Source organism: Brachyistius frenatus, unplaced genomic scaffold, assembly GCF_029030835.1.
Source record: "Brachyistius frenatus isolate BFR_SWC_R1_liver_20210118 unplaced genomic scaffold, ASM2903083v1 Contig_20, whole genome shotgun sequence".
Classification (NCBI taxonomy): domain Eukaryota; kingdom Metazoa; phylum Chordata; class Actinopteri; family Embiotocidae; genus Brachyistius; species Brachyistius frenatus.
In genome coordinates, this window is record NW_027210619.1 from 4756079 (window position 1) to 4774511 (window position 18433).

Below are 18433 nucleotides of genomic sequence, written 5' to 3' on the forward strand. Positions count from 1 at the left end.
ATCATATATAATTGCAAAACTGACAGTGAGCATTTACTGCATAGTGTGTAGTTTTACTTTTGATACTTTAAGTGCATTTTGCTGATAATACTTTGCTACTATTACTTGTACTGGAGTATTTCCACTGTGTGGTTTTGTACTTTTACTTTAGTAAAGGACCTGAATACTTGTAGTGACGCGAGACGACTGCGTCGTTACATATTTTTTTTTTTTCCTCAAACGACCCTTTTACCGGAAGTGACGCAATGTTGTTATTATTCCAGGAAGAGGACACGGGGAAAGTACTGAACTGCGTCAACGTTTGTTTCTGTGATATATTGGTATTTCAGCTCCTGTTCAACATGGCAACGAGGTATGATCAAGATCTATTTTATAAACATGACAAAGAAAACAGCTGTCGACTTTCCCGTCTGATCGACGCGTGTTTAAACGGCTGCCTCGAAACGCCGCTGCGAACTGTTTACGTTAGCTTTAACCTTGTCCTCCGGTTCGCAGCACCGAAACTAACTTTGTCGTTTAAGGACCTAAAGTGAATATTTTTTTTTTGCTCTGTAATTAAACATTTCTCAGGAGACACGTGTCTCTTCACCGTTAATGTTGAATCGCGTCTGGCAAAGTATGTAGCTGATGTTGGCCAGTTAGCTGCGCAGCTAACTAGCCAGATGTGATCAGTGTGGTCACGTCAGGGCCTCGCCTCGAAACTTGTAGTTTCCACTTGTGCAGTTTCAGCCATTACTATTGACTTTTAGCAAAATTATTATTCAGGGTCATCCATCGGGTTGAGGGGGGAGGTGGGGGGGGGGGGGGGAGAGACATCTGTTTTTTTTTTGCCGTGGGTGACAACTCTGTTCAGTTTTCGATCATCAGCCGGGGAGATGTTTTGACAGTCACAGGCCTAATTACGTCAGACACAATTAGACCAGCAGAGGCCCAGGTGGAAAAATCCTCTTGACGTTGAACTCACGTCAGCGTCACTCACGTGGCCTTGTTTTCAGTGTGGACTTTAAATCCAGGTGAATTGTTCAACAAGTCTCTCTGCTGTCATTAATATCTAAAGGTGTCACTGTGCCGGGATTTAACACGAATGTACCTGAATAGAACAAAAGAGGCCAAAATTTAAATGCAAAGTGGGTTATTAGTCTTTTCCTTGCAAACTCAAATAAGAATATCAACCATTGTAATATGTATAAAGACGATCATATACCAAGTGTACTGTGTGCTGCCCAGTGGCGAAATAAATATTTAGATCCTGCATTGTAAAAATATTGTTTTACAAGTCCTGAATGACAAATCCCACTTGAGTACAAGAGTATTAGCACCAAAATGTTGTTTAAAATATTAAATTAAGGGTATCGATTTGGTCCCTTTGACTGACATATTAGTATATAGGACATCATTACAATAATATAATGAAACATCAGTGTGTAAGCAGTGAGTTTGAACTACTTTATATACAGTTTTATATACAGCGTCAACAGATGAATATGAAATGTCATCAGGTAATTACTGGGAGAGAAAAGAAGAAAAAACTATTTTCTGATGCACATCAGTTTTTATTTTTCTCTAATCTTAGATTTTTGGTGAGATATTGGAAACGTTGAATGTTTATTGAAATTAATTAATATGAGAGATTTAGAGAGAAAAATACTTTTTGGTGGAGCTGTTTACAACTCATATATGTGAAATGTGACCCAGACTACACACTGATTTTTCTTTTTAAAGACGTCAGTGGCCAGTTCCTTAGTGGTTGTTATATTACAAAGAGAAAACTGAGTTTTTCCAAAATTGTCCTGCTTGTCGAGCCCTGCAGACAATGTCGACGTGTACCAGGATGCAGGAGCTTCTGATGCCTTCCCCCCAAATCCTTTGGTTCCTTTTTGTCAAATTTCCTCTCTTGTAGCACACACTCAACAAAAAAAACCTATAAGCAGCCAGGTGATATTGTTTGAATTGACCAAAGACAGGAAAGAAGTCTGTTATTTATTAACTTTAGCAGCTGCTGTAAAACGAACAATACTGTGTTGAGAAAAAAAAAACGCTTGTTGGATGTTGTCATGTGTCACCACCCAAACCTACTTTGTTGGCCAAATCAAACATCGGTATCCAAAGGTCCCCAGCACACCTTTGTCCAAGTGAGGAGAAAACTTTCAGGCATAGAATCATTCTCTGCACTCTTACTTTGGGTTCATGACATTTTTACTGCCGGTAACATAGCTAGTTGTGGTACAATCAAAAATTGAAAGGTCCGTTTTGTTTTTAAGCAGCTTCTAAAATGACACCTGCTGATCCGGATAGCTTAGCCAGTATTTTTTCCTTGCTAGGAATTTGTTACTTCAGCTGACAACACTTACCCTCAACCACTGTCAAATAAATGTAATGAAGTAGAAAGTACAATGTGTCCCTCTTAAATGTAATAGATTGGAAGTACAAAGTGCCAAATGGACCAATTCAGAGCCCACTGAAAGGTATAACTAGCTTGAGATAGGTACCAAGGGTGTTACAGATGAATTAAAGTTGTATGGATAAAGTCACAGTACCATTTTCAGTAGCATGTTTTGTCCGTCATGACTTGATCAGTAAATTTGGGTTTCTCCAGCTCTGCCTGGGTTTCCCCCTGTCAGAGTATCATTTTGTTGTTTATTTGAGAGCAAATTCTTGATGACAAACTTTGATTTTTTTTCAACTTCATATGTTGACAATGACTACCCAACACTTTTTTTTTCTTTTATTCAAGTTTGACAAGAGGAAAGCATATCACGTAAACACACATCATATGACTTGCCTGTCCTCTTGATGACCTCACTGGATGGCTTACTGAGAAGCTAAAGTACAATGGGATGGCAAATTAATTAACAAGCACAAGATTCTTTGTCTGGATTATAAAACTATAATGTTTTATCCTTAAATAATGATTGCATCACATTTGCTGTCTGACTTCTGTCTTTCTTTGAATGTTAAAATGGATGTTTTATTGCTTGTCTCCTCCTGTGTAGCCGCTCTTGAGTGATATATGGCACTGTTCCTGGACGGGACGTTATTAGGCAACAACATGGACACATCAAACTTTGCCCACGTCATCTTCCAGAATGTGGGGAAGAGCTACCTGCCCCACGCTGCACTGGAGTGTCACTATACCCTGACGCAGTTCATCAAACCACATCCAAAGGACTGGGTGGGCATATTCAAGGTGATTAATCCACTTCACTGTTTTATTGAAGCCTTTGAATACATATTATAAGTTCATAGTTGCAGAAGCAGTTCAGTGTGTATTCTTGTGACTTAAACATATAATCTTGAATATATGTTGTCTGATAACTATTTGTATGGAGCCGTGACATCTTGCCGATCTTACCTTAACATAAAATCTGTATATCTGTGCCAGTGAACATTTTACAGCTTTGCTTCATAATTTAATCTTGAAGAAATGACATGATTGAGATTTGACTAAAAAGATGGTATCAGTATTTATTAAGTCGTGAGAAAATCAAAGCGCTTTTGAGTGTAGTGTTAATCATGTTTATTTGAAAAATGAGCTTGGCAGAGGGAGTGGAGCATTTTAACTCCCACTACAAGCTTGAGTGTCCCACATGGATCTTGTTATAGGAGCACATTAAATCCATTACAGTGGCAGTAATTTATTTTAGCTGCATCTGTAGAGAATCGTAGATTGCGCCAGGCTTTTTCAGAAAATCATGTTTTTTTATCGACCAGAGATAAGATCGAAGCTGAGATTAAAGGTCCCATATTTTACACTTTTACAGTGTTTTAATTGCACTTTGGATATCCCTAAGATATTTGTTTTAGCATAGTGTAACATTTCCTGTGTTAAGTATCTCTCTGGAGCTCTACTAAGAACAGACTGTTTTGTGTCTGTGTCGTTAAGGCACATTGATATTAATGCGTCTTTTGATTGGCTGACTGTTTTTGGAGTGACGCACACCCAGGCGGGTCTTGTAGCTTGCTAGCCCCACAAAGGTACGAGTTCTCTGTGTTTACTTCCAGACATAAGGTGGGACAGTGGGCCATGCCGAGAGCAGACATCTGAATTTTTACAATATGGGACCTTTAAATCACAGCAAAATTAACAAAAAACCCTCCATTTTACGTCTCTCTCTGTTTCTGTTGCGTTATTCTTGATTGTGCTTCTGGTGTCAAGTGTTTATTGATGGAACTGAAGAATGGATAAATATTAGATAAAGCCTAGCTTTTTTGTTTTCAAAGTAAAGTTGCAAAGTTACGGAGATGAAAATGAAATGATAAAATTGTACTATAAAAGTCACAGGAGTAGAGAAGTATAAAGTCAGCAAACCGACTGAGTAATGTTGGTTACACAGCAACCAACTGTAGCCACCCATAGCTCCTTGTCGTACCCGACCAAGTACAGCTGTAGTGGCAAAACCCCCGAATGTGTTGAATTACATAAGGGTGCATTTTATTGTGTGTAAATGAATGTAACTTTTCATCTAGTAGATGAATATTGGGTTAGTTCCTCTTTCAAAAGTTATATGGACTCGTTTTAATATAACGGAGTACAATACTCCACTAACCACAGTCTTTGACATGACTGTATAGTTTACTGCTGGGACGTCGTATTGGATTACACCAAATTGTACAACTGTGCTTAATAAACTGGTAGATCTAGTAATAAACATCTTAAGCACAGGCTTTTATTTTGCTCACTTTAAGGCTGTAATCAGTGTGCCAGTAACTTTTACTGATTTGACTTGTTATAAGGAATAAGATGAGTGTAAATTGCTTTCGGTCTGAGGTACACAGTTTATTACACAGTGAACTTCACCCCGGTTCTTGCTCATGAAGTCGAAGACACAAATATGCTTGTGTCATGCGTTTATTTTTATAGCATAGTGTAATCCAATAAGGATAGCCAAAATAAATTGTTTCAGTTTTGCTGAATAGAACAGATTTAAATGGTTAAAGTATTGGTCACAGTGACGAAAAGACTATATTTATTCTGTTTTGAAAAGTCAATGTCACACAATGCATTTACTTATTGTGTTTTATTTGTTATTTTGTGTGGGTTTGTATCTGGCTATATACAGAAGTTTTTCCCCTGCCCTCACTGAGAAATTAGGTCATGTTAAGTTATTAGGGGTGGATCAGGTATTATCTGGAGGCTGTTAAAATCCTGGCGTCAGCACTCCATTGTAGCTGGATGCCACATCACTTTGTGATTAGCTTGAGATACGCACCAAACCGCAGTATTGATCTTAAAATCACTAACTTCTTGAGCTTCCAACCAAACTGCAACTGGTAAAGGCTGAGTGGAGGCTTTTAAATCATGAACATCTTCCTGGCAGTGTTAACAGATGGGGCGTTTGGTGCCAAGGTCTTTCATTTGCATAGATAAAAATACCAGGATATGCTATACGTCAGTGTCAGCTCCATGAACCAGATTTAGTTACATTTGGCAAAAGGTGAATCAGAGCAGATTCCTCCTGAGGTGGTTTGGAGTGCTGCCATTTTCTCCAGGGTTTTTGTTTTTTTAAATCTATTTTTGACCTGATTACATGATCCAGATATGATATTAGTTAAGTGATGTACTGTTGGTCAGGCTAAAAATGTCTTACGGTTGAGTTGACAGCACAACTGTCTGTAAACTGGATTAGGATTAAACTCAAAATCAAATATTTTCAGATTTTTTGTTTATGTTCAAATCTGTGAACATAAAATAATTTACACATGTTTAAATTGACTACTAAAATTGAATTGGTAAATCAAACAAAACCTAAGTGTGCTGTTGATGATAAATAAATGAGAGACAGGTTCTTGTTAGCACACAGACAAAAGCAGCCTTCTACCCGTTGCTATTGGAACATTTACCGTACAGCTAGATGTGAGCTGTGCTCGGCTTCATGGAGGAATGTTGTTGGGACAGGTTGTTGGCCACGGAGTAAGTAAAGCCATGCTTTATAATCAAGCTGTCGCTGAGCAAACCTCTCTGTAATGATTCATGAACAACTCACTTATGAGTTTGTACAGTGTGACTGGCGCATAGACAATACATCACCTCCTGCAGTCATGTGACCACCAACGTCTCTGTCAGCTTCCATGCTAAAGTGTGACTTTGTTGAATGTTGGTGAAAAGTCATGTTAAAACTAAAATACCTGGTGCGTTGTTAGGCTCTGTGCTCGTATGTTTTTTTTTAACTTCTTCTAGGTTTTGGAAATTTTACTTTAGCAGTTTTACTTTTGCACGAGTGCCTTAGTCACCAATCTACTGTTTATTTTTTTTATGTTAGCCCCACACTGTCTCTGCCTCCTGTCTTTTTATTTATACACATTGCAGACCAGTCTGTTTTAAGTTCCTCGAGGAGTTTTCAGCCACCACCACCACCTCTGCAGCTCTAATGAGTGGACTGGTGAGGGCTAGCCTTCAGTAAAGACACTCACTAACTAGGTGCATGTTTTAATTGCTTCCTGTTCTTTACTGCTGGAGGCTGGAACAGCGCTGGTAACAATTGGGGGTTTTGGAGCACCCGGGCCTTCTATCTCTGGCTCTGATGAACACTCACAGTATTGTAGCTGTAGGCTGTTTGCACACAGGTGAGAAAATACAGTGGCCAGACATTTAAAACAAAACAAAACAAAACAAAACAAAAAGTCTGCCCACACCAGAAGCAGTATCTCTGACAGCTGTCTGTTCAGTGTGCATTACAATGTTATGTGCTTGGATGAATATTTAAAAAAAACTGCGCAGAAAAAAAGCTTAAGACACATCACATGACTAAAACTATGTTTTGTGGCAGAGGCTGTTTTTATTGGGCTTGTTGTGGATACATGTGTGTGTGTCCCTATGTGTGTATGTGCACACTGCAAACCAGCCAGCTCAATGTGACACTGATGTTCTTTGACAGTTTTATGGCACCAGTCTGAAGTTATGGATGTATTTTCTGCACTTCCCCCTCATCAGCCATCAGTTAACAACACATAACAGACGTATAATTACATTTTGGTTTTCATTTTCAAGTTGCCTATGTATAAAATTTTCACCTATTTTCCTCTTCCTGCTAGAAGTGAGTTGTAGCTACATTTCCACAGTTAGGCTTGTTCATGACAAGGGCCAGGCCACATGCACATGGTGACCAGGAGTGGTTTCCAGATGATAAGTTTCCTTCTTAGCAAAAAAAATGTTTCACAGTAAGCATGTTGTTACACTGTCATCCTAACATAGATTAAAACAAAAACCATGATTACTGTAATAAACCAGTTTTAGATATTTTGGAAGTGACACTGTGGATTCGGAAAAGTCTCCCTGTTAGTTCTCCATTGTTATTATCCTGCACTGATGTGGTGGGAGCGTCTGGTTGAATGGATTCCCCACAATGTCTCACAGGTTGGTTGGAGCACAGCGAGGGACTATTACACATTCTTGTGGTCGCCTCTCCCTGAGAATTATGTGGAAGGCACCGCAGTCAACAGAACGGTGGTCTTTCAGGGTAAGATCATACCAACGTTTTCTATCACTTTGACACCTTTTTAATAACCACATATCACAGCGCTGTTTGGAGGATTGTATAGAGTGAAATGAGAAACTCTCCCCACACACGTCTGTTCTGGTGTTAATGACATTTGAGTTTATGTGTTTTTTTTTTTTTATATCCTTTTATGTCACTCTTCATCAAGTAATGGAAACTGACACCAGGGGAAGAAAGACATGTCTGATTTGCTTTTTAGATTCAAGCCAACAACTCCCCACATGCGTCGCAATGTGTGCTCTAGATCACGAAACTCCCACAGCACCAGCAGTTTCGGCACTTTTTTATGTGACTTTGTTGAAACTTAAGGATAAGTATGCACGTGTGCAGGACTAATGTCACGTCATCTCATTGTTCCCCAGGATATTATGTGCCCAATGACGACGGGGAGTTCTACCAGTTTTGCTATGTGACCCACAAAGGAGAGATCCGGGGGGCCAGCACACCGTTCCTGTTTCGTGCCAACAGCCCCTCAGATGACGAGCTGCTGACTGTGGAGGATGAATGCAACTCCGACATCCTGGTGGTCACCACCAAGGCTGGTTTCCTTGAGGTACAGTGAGCCTCAAGCAGTAGTACTCAATGCGTAAATGTTGATCGGGCTTGTTTGCTGTCACAACCAACAATGCTAATTAAATCTCAATTCTTTCTCACTGCAACAGTGTAGGATAGTGAAAAATATAATTTCACCAGAGTGGTGTCACTTCCAAATACAATAAATTATTAAATCCCGGTTTAGAGAAACTTGTACATTCACCTCTATCACGCTGGACTAATGTCTAAGACATCAATCAGACAGTTTCAGTCGCTGCCAGAGTTGTAACAAGAACCCAAAAAACTCAGCACATAACTCTACGTATTGGATCCCTTCATTGGAAAGAATCAACTTCAAAATACCATTACTTGTCCATAAATCATTAAATGGCTTACGTCCAAAGCACTTATCTGATCTACTGATCCAGTACGAACCCTGCAGACCCCTCAAGTCGTCTGGCTCGAGACGGGTAGCTGTTCTCGAGACTAAAACAAAAACTGGTGAAGTTGCTTTTAGCCACTGTGCTGTTGGAACAAGATGGCAGAAGACCTGAGACTGGAATCTGAGCATTTTCACATCTAGGCTTAAGATTCATTTCTTTTGAGTTGCTTTCAACAAAATGTCTTTATTATTGGCTGATGTTTCCATGTTTAAAAAAAAAAAAAAAAAGTATTTTTTTTAAGCTTTTTAGTTGTTCTTTGTAGACTTTTGTACTCCTTTTGGTTTTCCTGTTTTACTCCTCATGTTTGTACTTGCTCTGCTTCATTGAATTTCTTTGGAGCACATTGGGTTGCCTTGTGTATGATAAGGCACTATATAAATACCTTACCTTAAATGTCAAACATTTAAACATCTTGAACAATCTATTTATTTGTTTGTTTGCATTTTTTTTTTTGTGCAGCAAAAAGTGGAAGAAGCCCAGAGAGAGAAAGAGGAGCTGCTTAAAAACATGGCCCTCCTGCAGCAGGAGAAGGAGCAGTTGGATGCAGAGAAGGAGACCCTGCAGGAGGAGTTTGCACAGCAGAAGGAGACCTGTGCTCAGCTGAGGAGAGAGAACCAAGTAAGGCAAGAACCAGGAGTATGAACGGGTGAAGTCCTATTTATTTCTTTTCTGGCTGGTGAATGAAACATAGACGCCTTCTTCAATTTCTGTTATATATTGTCGTTGTAACTTAAATCAGCGGCACATGCTGAAAAAAAATGACTTCATTAATTCATTTGATGAATGTCTTTTTCTTGTACTTATTCAAATGACCTTTTTACATTTGGCCAAACAGTCTCTTAGCACCCCCTAGTGAAGCAGTGCAAACATGCAGAGCCTTACAAACTCATGATACACTGAAGGAATATGTCAGATATGAATGTCTGTATTATCAAAGTTGTAATTCCGCTTTTTTATAGCATAGCATTAAGTCTTAAAAGAATTGTCAGTGATAATTCATTTAGCCGTCCTCTGCCATAAATCGGCTGCTTTTTAAAACAGCTTTCAGATGAAAACATGATTACAGATTTTGTGGCTGTTAATTTTATGACTATACTTTTATATGATTTTTTTATGTGGTGTGAATATAAAGATTCCAAAATTCTGCCTATAAACAAACTGTAAAAAAAAATAAAAATATTTTTTCCTTTTTGAAGTTTGAAACTCTGCGCTGAGCTTTAATGTTCATTTTGCATTTCGCAAGACAATAAAATCGTTACGATGAAAGGTTATATTTTGTCATGTCAGATTTGAACCTATCTTGATTCCTGTATGTCAGAACACAAATTGAAGTATATTATTTATTTAATGAATAAGAATAATGATACATTAGATTATGCACATTGCTGAGCCTCTACCATCTTCTGCTTCCCAGGATGTGCAGCATTGTTCCCAGGCGGTGCTGGAGGAGAAGGAGGAGGTGAAGAGGAGACTGGAGGAAGCCACAGCCAGAATCATCCAGCTGGAGGAGGATCTGATTGGAGTCACACAGAAGGGCCTTCAAAAGGAAACCGAGCTGGACAGGTGAGTTCTCAATTCACAGGTAATGGGGCGGGGGATTGCTTGTATTGGTGATATGAACAGAAAATTATTTTGTGCAAAGAGACACTGTGATGGGTAATTCGATCTGTGACGGCCTTTTCTTTAGTCTCAAGGATAGAGTGAAGAAACTCACAGCAGAGAAGGAGGCTCTTGAATCTCATCTCAAGAATGAGAAAGATGAGAAGGAACTTTACAAGGTAATGGATCCTTTTTTGTTGTTGTAAATTGCTAATATGTATTTCCTTAAAAGGTATATTATAATCCTTAAAAAATATTGTGTTATCATATAAAGGTTAATCCAAAATAAGGTTGTCAGGGTTCAGGTAAGTAACAATTTAGTACTTTCATGTCATTTTTGAAAAAAGAATTGCCTTAACTGTGGCTGTTTAATTAGTGATGGCTTTACAATCTATCCAATTTACCAAATTCTTGTTATTTTAGATTCACCAACTTTAGAGGTTTCTTTCCTGTTTTTTCACTTTACTACTGGGATTATTTTGTATACCCTGGCCCAACATTTTAGTCTAAACAGGGCATGCCTCACTCTGTCTTCTGGTCCGTCTGGTGTTTCTGTGTCTTTGTTGTGGTGGGAACTGCACAGGAACTGGGAGTGCCGCGTACTATAGTGCCGCCACAGAAACAGAGCCAAAAACCCGTACCTAATTTAACTTGCACCATCACACTGGGACTCTTGCAAAAGGACAACTTTATGGCCCTATCTCAATCTCTGTTTTGTAACTGAAGTCATGCAACATTTATTTTAATAGTCCTTTTTTTAATATGCTCTTTGGTACATGATAGTGATTGGTGTTGGTATAAATGAGGAAAAAGCCAACAACTTCATGTTTTATAACTTTGCATGTGTTTTATAACTTCTTGTGTGTGTGTGTGTGTGTGTGTGTGTGTGTGTGTGTGTGTGTGTGTGTGTGTGTGTGTGTGTGTGTGTGTGTGTGTGTTCATTTCATCTGTGTGTGTGTGCCCTAGATTCATCTGAAAAACCGGGAGCTGGAGAACACTAAACTGAGTGCAGAGCTGCAGATGCTGAAGTCTGTGGATGTGAACAAGGAAAACACCATTGCCCAGTTTAAAGAGGAGGTGGGACGCCTGCAGACATGCGTCACTGAGAAGGAAAAGCAGTACAGAGAGATCCTGGCCAAAGGTTCCCCCCTGGTATAAACAATTTTGTTTTCAGGCTTAAAAATTCACCAAATAGATTATACATTATTTAACTTGATTAATATATTACATTATAATTTAAAGATTTAAGGAAAAAAAAAAAAGGAATATCAATAATGGCACTTAGTAAAACATCTTTAGTCACTTTACAGAAATGAAAACATTTGCTTTGAGATGTGTATGTTTCTGGCAGGGTGAAATGAAAGCCCTGAAGGAGCAGCTGCGGCAGAAGGAGGAGCAGCTCCAGGCCAACCAGCAGCAGTCCTCCTTGCTGGCTGCTGAGTTGAGGGATGCCTCTAGCACACGTGACCGCACCATGTCCGAACTGTACCACATGAAGCTCGAGGCTGATGCCCTCCGGCAGGCCAAGGCCGAGGCTCAGGCCCAGTGCGGGCGCCTGGAGCGAATGGTGGAGCAGATGAAGGCCGAGGCCACGCAGGAAGCAGTAAGCATGAAAATCACAGAGCATGACAGGCTATGTTGTTTGAGTGAGCTTTGTATGAAATACTACTTCTATTATTAGACGTGTCAGATATCCTGATGAGCAAGTGTAAGTATTGTGTGACCCAGAATCGTAAGGAGCACGGAGACAAAAAGCACTGAATTTCAAATTGTTGTACAAATATTTCATAATATTTGGTAACATGTTAAATCACATGTTAAATAATTAGCATCATAAATATAAGTAACATCTAAAATGATAATTTCATGATAACAGAAGTACGAGGCCAATGTCTATTCATCTACATATATTTAGATACAGAATGTCACACAACTAAAAGATAATAAATCATAATAGCACTGTGTATAATTGCCCAACTGTACTGTAGGTATGCTATGTTTGGTTAAATCCAGTGAGAAATAATAGAAGAAATAATGGAAACAGAAACAAAACATTTCTCTCGCAGCAGTTTAACTGCTTCTACCTTTTTAAAGGAGGCCATCATTTTTTTCCATAGTTGCTTTTTACTGTTTGCCTGTCATGCACTAAAAAAAAAAAATAATAAAAAAAAAAAAATCAGTTGATCGCACGCCTTTGACATTACAACAGTGTTAGTCATTGTAGATGAGGATTTACAGCCTAAAGAGACTTTTTGTACGGATTTCCCTTTTATCTCCACAGTGTCATAGTGGCCTTTGCAGTTGGCCCATTGACGTCGCTGGTGTCTGATCTGTTCTGCTGTAATGTTTTATTATAACAGGCAAAAGCAGAGGAGGAAGCTGCTGCAGAGCCAGCTGTTGTAGCAGAGCTACAGAGAGAGGTGGAGGACCTAAAGCTGCGGCTGCACATGGCTGCAGAACACTACAAGGAGAAATACAAGGAATGTCAGCGACTGCAAAAACATTTGCTTAAAGTCTCAGAACAGCAAGGGGTAGGTCCCCCCCAGATACCTGCCGACATACTGTGTCCATGCCCCAACAAGTGAAGGAACAGAACTTGTATTGGATTTCGTTAACACTGTGCCTGCCTGTCACATTAAACGCCCTCAGATTCAAGCCGATGAGATCAGACACATTTATTTTCATTAGCAATCAGTGTGCTTTAATAAGATATTTGTACAGGACTACATGCCTGTTGTTTGTGTTTTTATCTTTTTGTATATTTCTTTATGCTGTCTCCAGGTCCTCCTGTGTATCCAGCTCATACCTGTGTTAATTCACAATGTCTTTCTCTGCTAGGTTTTGTTCTCTTCTCAGTTGTTTGTGTCTCGTTGTATTTAAGTGTATTTTCACCACTTGTTTTTTTTTTTTTTTTTTTGTATCTGTAGGAGCTGAAGAGAAGCTCAGGACAAGAGGCTGCTGCAGTCCCTGCATCAGTGAGTCCGGACACATCTGTGCCAGGTACCCATGTCTAATTTTGGCAAGTTTTAAACTATGGAATGAATAATTGCTTGTTTAGAAAATGTAATTAATGATCAACATTGCTGAAGTTACCCACCAGAATGGTTTCTTAGGTTAATTGCATGCATTTCCTTTTATTTTGCCTTTAAAATCAGTCGATCAACAGTTTTATTTTTCACTCTTAAGCTTATTGGTGGGTTGCCAATTTTTTTTTTTTTTTTTTTTTTTAATTTTTGTTAAGTAATGAATGAATAATTGGGTCATACTTGTGGTTGCTTTGCCTGAGCACACTGCCTGACTGGCCTTCTTTGTCTTTGCAGGAAGTCCAGGTTCTGCTGAGCCCATGTTGGAAGCCATCATCCAGGAGAAGCTCAAAGGCATCAGCAGAGAAGCATCTGACATGAATGACAAATACAGAAAATGCAAGCAGATGCTGATGGTAAGACATATATTCTTTGTGTTCTGTTGATGGTCATGTTTCTCCAGATTTGATGTTCAAACATGTGAAGGACTTATGCAGTTCGCAGGTATGATGTGTGATGAAAACAGGCAGGTCTATGTTTGTCACTCTTTAGGAGGAGAAGGAGCGTAGCTGCATGTTTGCTGATGAGCTGGCCAAGATGGAGGTGAAATTCAAGGAGCAACTAAAGACCAATGAGAACCTGAAGCTGCAGCTGGCAGCAGAAGAAGACCGTTATAAGGTCGGTGTAGCCAGAGTACAGAGACTGAGCCCAGCTCGGGCTGTCAGCTGCCAGCGATGCTCTGCTGTGTTCAAAGCAGGCCTGTCTTGGAACTCTCCTGTGCTTTTACCGCTGTGTATGGCTGGTCTAGCTCAAGGATGGAGCCTTTGATGCTATCTCTCCCCTTGAACACAGTCGCTCTGACAGTGTTGTTTATGACCGGGCCTATCTGTGAGACGACATTTTACTGCTGTTTATGTCGGGTTCTGGAGACAAGCAAAGCTTGGCTCGGAGGAGTCATCTCTAGTTGCCAGGCTAATGCTGTGCTTGGCTCAGGTCAGGCGGATATTTGCTTAGTGTCTTTGTGGAATTCAAACAGGTTGTTTTGCTTCGAGCAGTATTGTGTATAAATCAGTCCTCAGCAAAGGGAAGGCTTTTATGGCTGGGCTCAATTAATGTAATGCGCTCAGATTTGACTGCATTTCACTGACATATATTTCAATCAGCAGCACATCAAAAGCTTGAGGATAGAAAATGTCTCTTCAGTTATCTGTTCTTGTGTCCTTTGTCTTCTTCAGAGCCAGGTAGCTGAGAAGGGGCGCGAGCTGAAGGGGCTGAAGGACACACTTACGCTCATTGTGAAGGAGAAGGAAAAACTGGAGGGGGTTAGTGACAGCTTTCATTTTCTCTTTTATAGACTTCTTCCACTCTAAAAATTCCCTGTAATGTGCCGTACCCCTGACATTTTCCCTCTCCCAATCTGGTTTGTGTTTAATATGCCTCTAATTGTAGACGCAAAGTAAATGAGTTCTTATTTTCCATTCCATTACTTCGGGCCACAGTAAGGTCCTCGCTGACCTAAACACGGCTTGGAGGTAATGCTGTTGTAGTTAAGAGGACTAGAATGACCCAATTTGAGGTTTAGACTGTAAATTAACTTGGCGTCTGCAACTAACATCAGTAAAACACAGAGTTCCATTCCCTTTGAAATTGAGAAGTGTTTCTTTTTTAACGAAGGCGCTAATTACACTGTCTAAAAGCAAGAACTGACTGTGAGCAGTGATGTGTTGCTTTTATTATCAGACTGGGAGGCACAGAGAGATGAATCAGATATAGGAGCAGTGGTGGTCTAAAGGTTATAGAGAAGCAACCTGTCTGTGTGGAAGGTTGTCAGTTCCATACCAAAACCAGAAGGTTTGGGTGGGAAAAGTGAAAAAGCAGTGCTTTCCCTTCACGCTCAGTAGGTCAGGCTGTGGTTGCATTGTGCTGTGAATGCGATCTGGTCTTTCCTGTAAAAGAGAGATTTCCACTCAATGAAACTATGCTGATCAAATAAAGGTGAAAAGAAAGAGAAATAACTTTTAGCAAAATATGTACATGCCCAGGGTTTCATTTAATTTTGCCAGTCGTCTTTGCTTGCTGTTTGAATCCTGCTGTTTTGTTCCCCAGGAGCTCCAGAAAGGCAGCAGCAGTAAAGATCAGGGCTCTAGTGAGAAAACCAGTTTGGAGAACCTCCAGTCCAGTGTGCCTTTATTCCTGCAGTACCCCGTCCCTTACACCCAGGACGCCCCGACTCCTCTTCTGGTTTCTCAGAGTCCCAGCAAGCTGCACTTTGGGAACCCTTACTCCATCGCAGACTCCAAAGGTTGGTTTTCTTTTCACGTACTGACCTCCAACAACCATTACAGAAACGCTGGACTCTTACAAATTCTTTCCTTGCAGACGAGGCAGACGAGGAGTTCTCAGATGACCAGCCGCTCAGGCTGCCCCCCGTGGGCCCGCCCTCCTGGGACAGCAATGTGGTGTGTATCCAACCCACCCGCAACCACAGCCGGCCAGAAGGCCACGAGGAGTCAGAGGAAAAGCAAAACAACAATGTAAGCCTCTCTCCCATGTGCAGGATGCAATTAAATATGTATGAAGGGAAACTTTTTAGTCCACTGTCTATTTATTAATCTGCCGTTTTCCCCCCCCCTTCGCTCTCAGGGTAATACCAACGAACAGCCCGCGGCAACTGAAACGCACAGCCCATTCGTGAATGATGGACAAACTGCCTTCTGCTTTGATCCCAGGTAACACACCCTCACATGCCCAAAACTCGAGTAAATGCCGTCCAAGGCTTGCTGCACCCTACACTTACGAAACCTGTGCATTGTAGCTCGTGTTCTGCTGCACAGCCCCCTTTAGTTGGTGTTAGCTGAACAGCAGGCCACCCACGTCGCATCTGACAGATGCTCTTTATTAGCTTGCGCTCCTGGTTTGCCCACATCACAGCTTGTCTGCTTATTAACGTGAGCCTTCTTCTCCCTGCCCCCCCCCCCTCCTCCCCCCCCTCCTCCTCCTCCTCCTCCTCCTTCACTGTCGTCTCCCCGTGCGCAGCATGGACATGAAACGATGTCCGCTATGCGAGGTCATCTTCCCACCCAACTACGACCAGAGTAAGTTTGAGGAGCACGTGGAGAGCCACTGGAAAATCTGCCCCATGTGCAGCGAGCAATTCCCGCTGGACTGCGACCAGAAGGTGTTTGAGAATCACGTGCTCACGCACTTCGACGCACACCCGCTCAACTTTGACTAATCAGAAAATCAGCACATCCAGTCTGACAACTTCCTGTCAACCACTGAGATAAATCACTCTGCACTCTTTTCTGCATGTAATGGTGTGACGATCCTCTCTTTAGGACTATACTGACTTTCGCTTTCCTACTTAGAGAAACACTTTGAGGTGACGTGACATTTTAAAATGACATTTTAATTCAGTGTATATCGCAGGGCAACTGAATCTGTTTGCAAACCCAAATTATTTGTTTTAATAGGAGGACAATTTCCCTTCATTTGGATTTGAAGAAGATTTTAGGGGGTTTAGACTGTTGTACGTATGTATACTGACTTTAAATGGACTTGGCTCTCGCAGATCTGTTCGACTACAGGATGTAACGAATCAGGGAAAGAGATAAGTGTTTACCAAACTCACATTGAAAACATGCAAACAAATGCTTCCCCCCCCTCCTCAAGTCATTTGGTCATTCTTTATAGACAGCAGCCTTGGTGCACTATATGCAGTCAGGGAGAAATCTTCAGTGATTATATCCATACATAATTATACAGTATATCATCAGATCATCTATTTTAGAATAATTAAAGCCAATGATATTGTGACAGCCTTGATACTTTGTGTATGATATAGATTTGTTTTTGTCAGGTTTCCTTTTGTTTTGATTATTTGATTGTGTCTGAATCCTTAAAAACTTTGATATCTGATCAGTGCATGCTGAGCTTCTGTTAAATTCTCCTTCTTTTGTTCTTCTCTTTTACCGTATTAAGTTATTTCATTCATAGAAATGTTTCATTAGTTCAGTGAGTTTCATGTATCCTGAAAGGAACTAATAAAGTCTGTTTGAAACAGAATTTTGTCTGAACACAGTTAATAACACCGGAGTCGAGGAACAGACCTTTATTCTAAACGTAACAAAAGTTTACATGAAGCAGCTTTTTGAAAAAATACAGTACGTCACCACCTCTCGTTTTGTCTTTTCATACACATTTTCATACATAGTAATGTATTTTTAACTTCAGAAACATATGAAAATATAATTTAATGCACTTGACACATGACAATACATTCACTGTACACTATATCAAATACTTTTCTCCATACTGACAGTATTATACTGCTGCAGTTTTTCAATTGAGCTGTAGTTACTTGACATGAACATCCATGCTGTGAAGATTTTACCTAATGGCTCAGTGTGGATAAATCTTGTGGTATTTTTTAATCTGTGGTTCATTACTATAATTATTAAGTCTTCATAGATGACCGACATTATATTGTTATGGCACAGAGTATGAGCTGTGTGTGTGTGTTTCTCTCACAGCAGGACTGTGAGAACATCAATGTGCTAAATGTATCTTTTCCTATTATCCATGACATGGATGATCATATAGTAGACCAGAGAGTCGGTGAGCAGCAAACAGTCCCGACAGGCCGCCTGCCGTCAGCTGAATTTTGTATGAACTGTCAAAATGAAGCCATACAAACATTTACTGCACTTTTTTTTTTGGAATGGTTTACAATTCAAGGCAACTACTGTTGGTACAGAAATCTCACAATACTAAAAGCACCGGAGGATCGATGTCCATCTTTCCATGGAGCAATGGAGAATGTGCAACAGTACACTTATAGTATATATATACACACACACACACACACACACACACACACACACACACACACACACACACACACACACACACACACTAGAAACAAGGTATTGGCAAAAATGCTAATTTGTTTGGCAACTTTTACAAAAAGTGCTTTGATCCCTTACTGGATGTAGGAAGTTAAACTACTAAGGTCTTCAGGAAAGTGATGGAGTTCCCATGATCCCGCTGAACAGCAGAAGTACTGTCAGAAAACTTGGGCAGGATTGTGGTGCTGAAATGCTTGCTAAAATCACCTGAGATAATCCTTTGGTGCTCACACACACACACACACACACACACACACACACACACACACACACACACACATGCGTGTTTGCCGTAAAACGGATTAAAAAAAAGTTTTAATTCTTGTGATATGAAAGAAAATGTAACTCGAGTTATGTTCAACAATTGATTATCAACATTAAACCTGATAGAGAATTCAAAATGCACAAATACTTTCATGTTGGCTTCTCAT

At 40.2% G+C, this 18433-nt stretch overlaps 1 protein-coding gene across 3 annotated transcripts; it reads left to right on the forward strand.

The window, feature by feature from the left end:
* Positions 1-243: 243 nt before the first annotated feature.
* tax1bp1b (Tax1 (human T-cell leukemia virus type I) binding protein 1b) lies at positions 244-17160 on the forward strand. Of its 3 annotated transcripts, XM_069696163.1 has the most exons (18): positions 244-352; positions 2994-3187; positions 7355-7457; positions 7859-8049; positions 8933-9091; positions 9888-10036; positions 10161-10251; positions 11039-11224; positions 11424-11675; positions 12433-12603; positions 13000-13072; positions 13393-13511; positions 13648-13773; positions 14331-14417; positions 15202-15397; positions 15475-15629; positions 15739-15824; positions 16132-17160. In XM_069696163.1, exons 2-18 carry the CDS (start codon positions 3011-3013, stop codon positions 16328-16330), a joined length of 2520 nt encoding a protein of 839 aa, XP_069552264.1. In that variant the 5' UTR covers positions 244-352; positions 2994-3010; the 3' UTR covers positions 16331-17160. The 3 variants fall into 3 exon arrangements, with proteins under 3 accessions (XP_069552264.1, XP_069552265.1, XP_069552266.1); XM_069696164.1 differs by lacking the exon at positions 14331-14417; XM_069696165.1 differs by lacking the exon at positions 13648-13773.
* Positions 17161-18433: the final 1273 nt, after the last annotated feature.

What these genes read in the sequence shown, in the direction of transcription:
- tax1bp1b (XM_069696163.1), top strand. Translation starts at nt 3,011, where the DNA reads ATGGCACTGTTCCTGGACGGGACGTTATTAGGCAACAACATGGACACA. An exon ending in ACTGGGTGGGCATATTCAAG is followed by an intron (nt 3,188 to 7,354) that starts GTGATTAATCCA and finishes AATGTCTCACAG; the next exon opens with GTTGGTTGGAGCACAGCGAG. An exon ending in TGGCCAAAGGTTCCCCCCTG is followed by an intron (nt 11,225 to 11,423) that starts GTATAAACAATT and finishes TGTTTCTGGCAG; the next exon opens with GGTGAAATGAAAGCCCTGAA.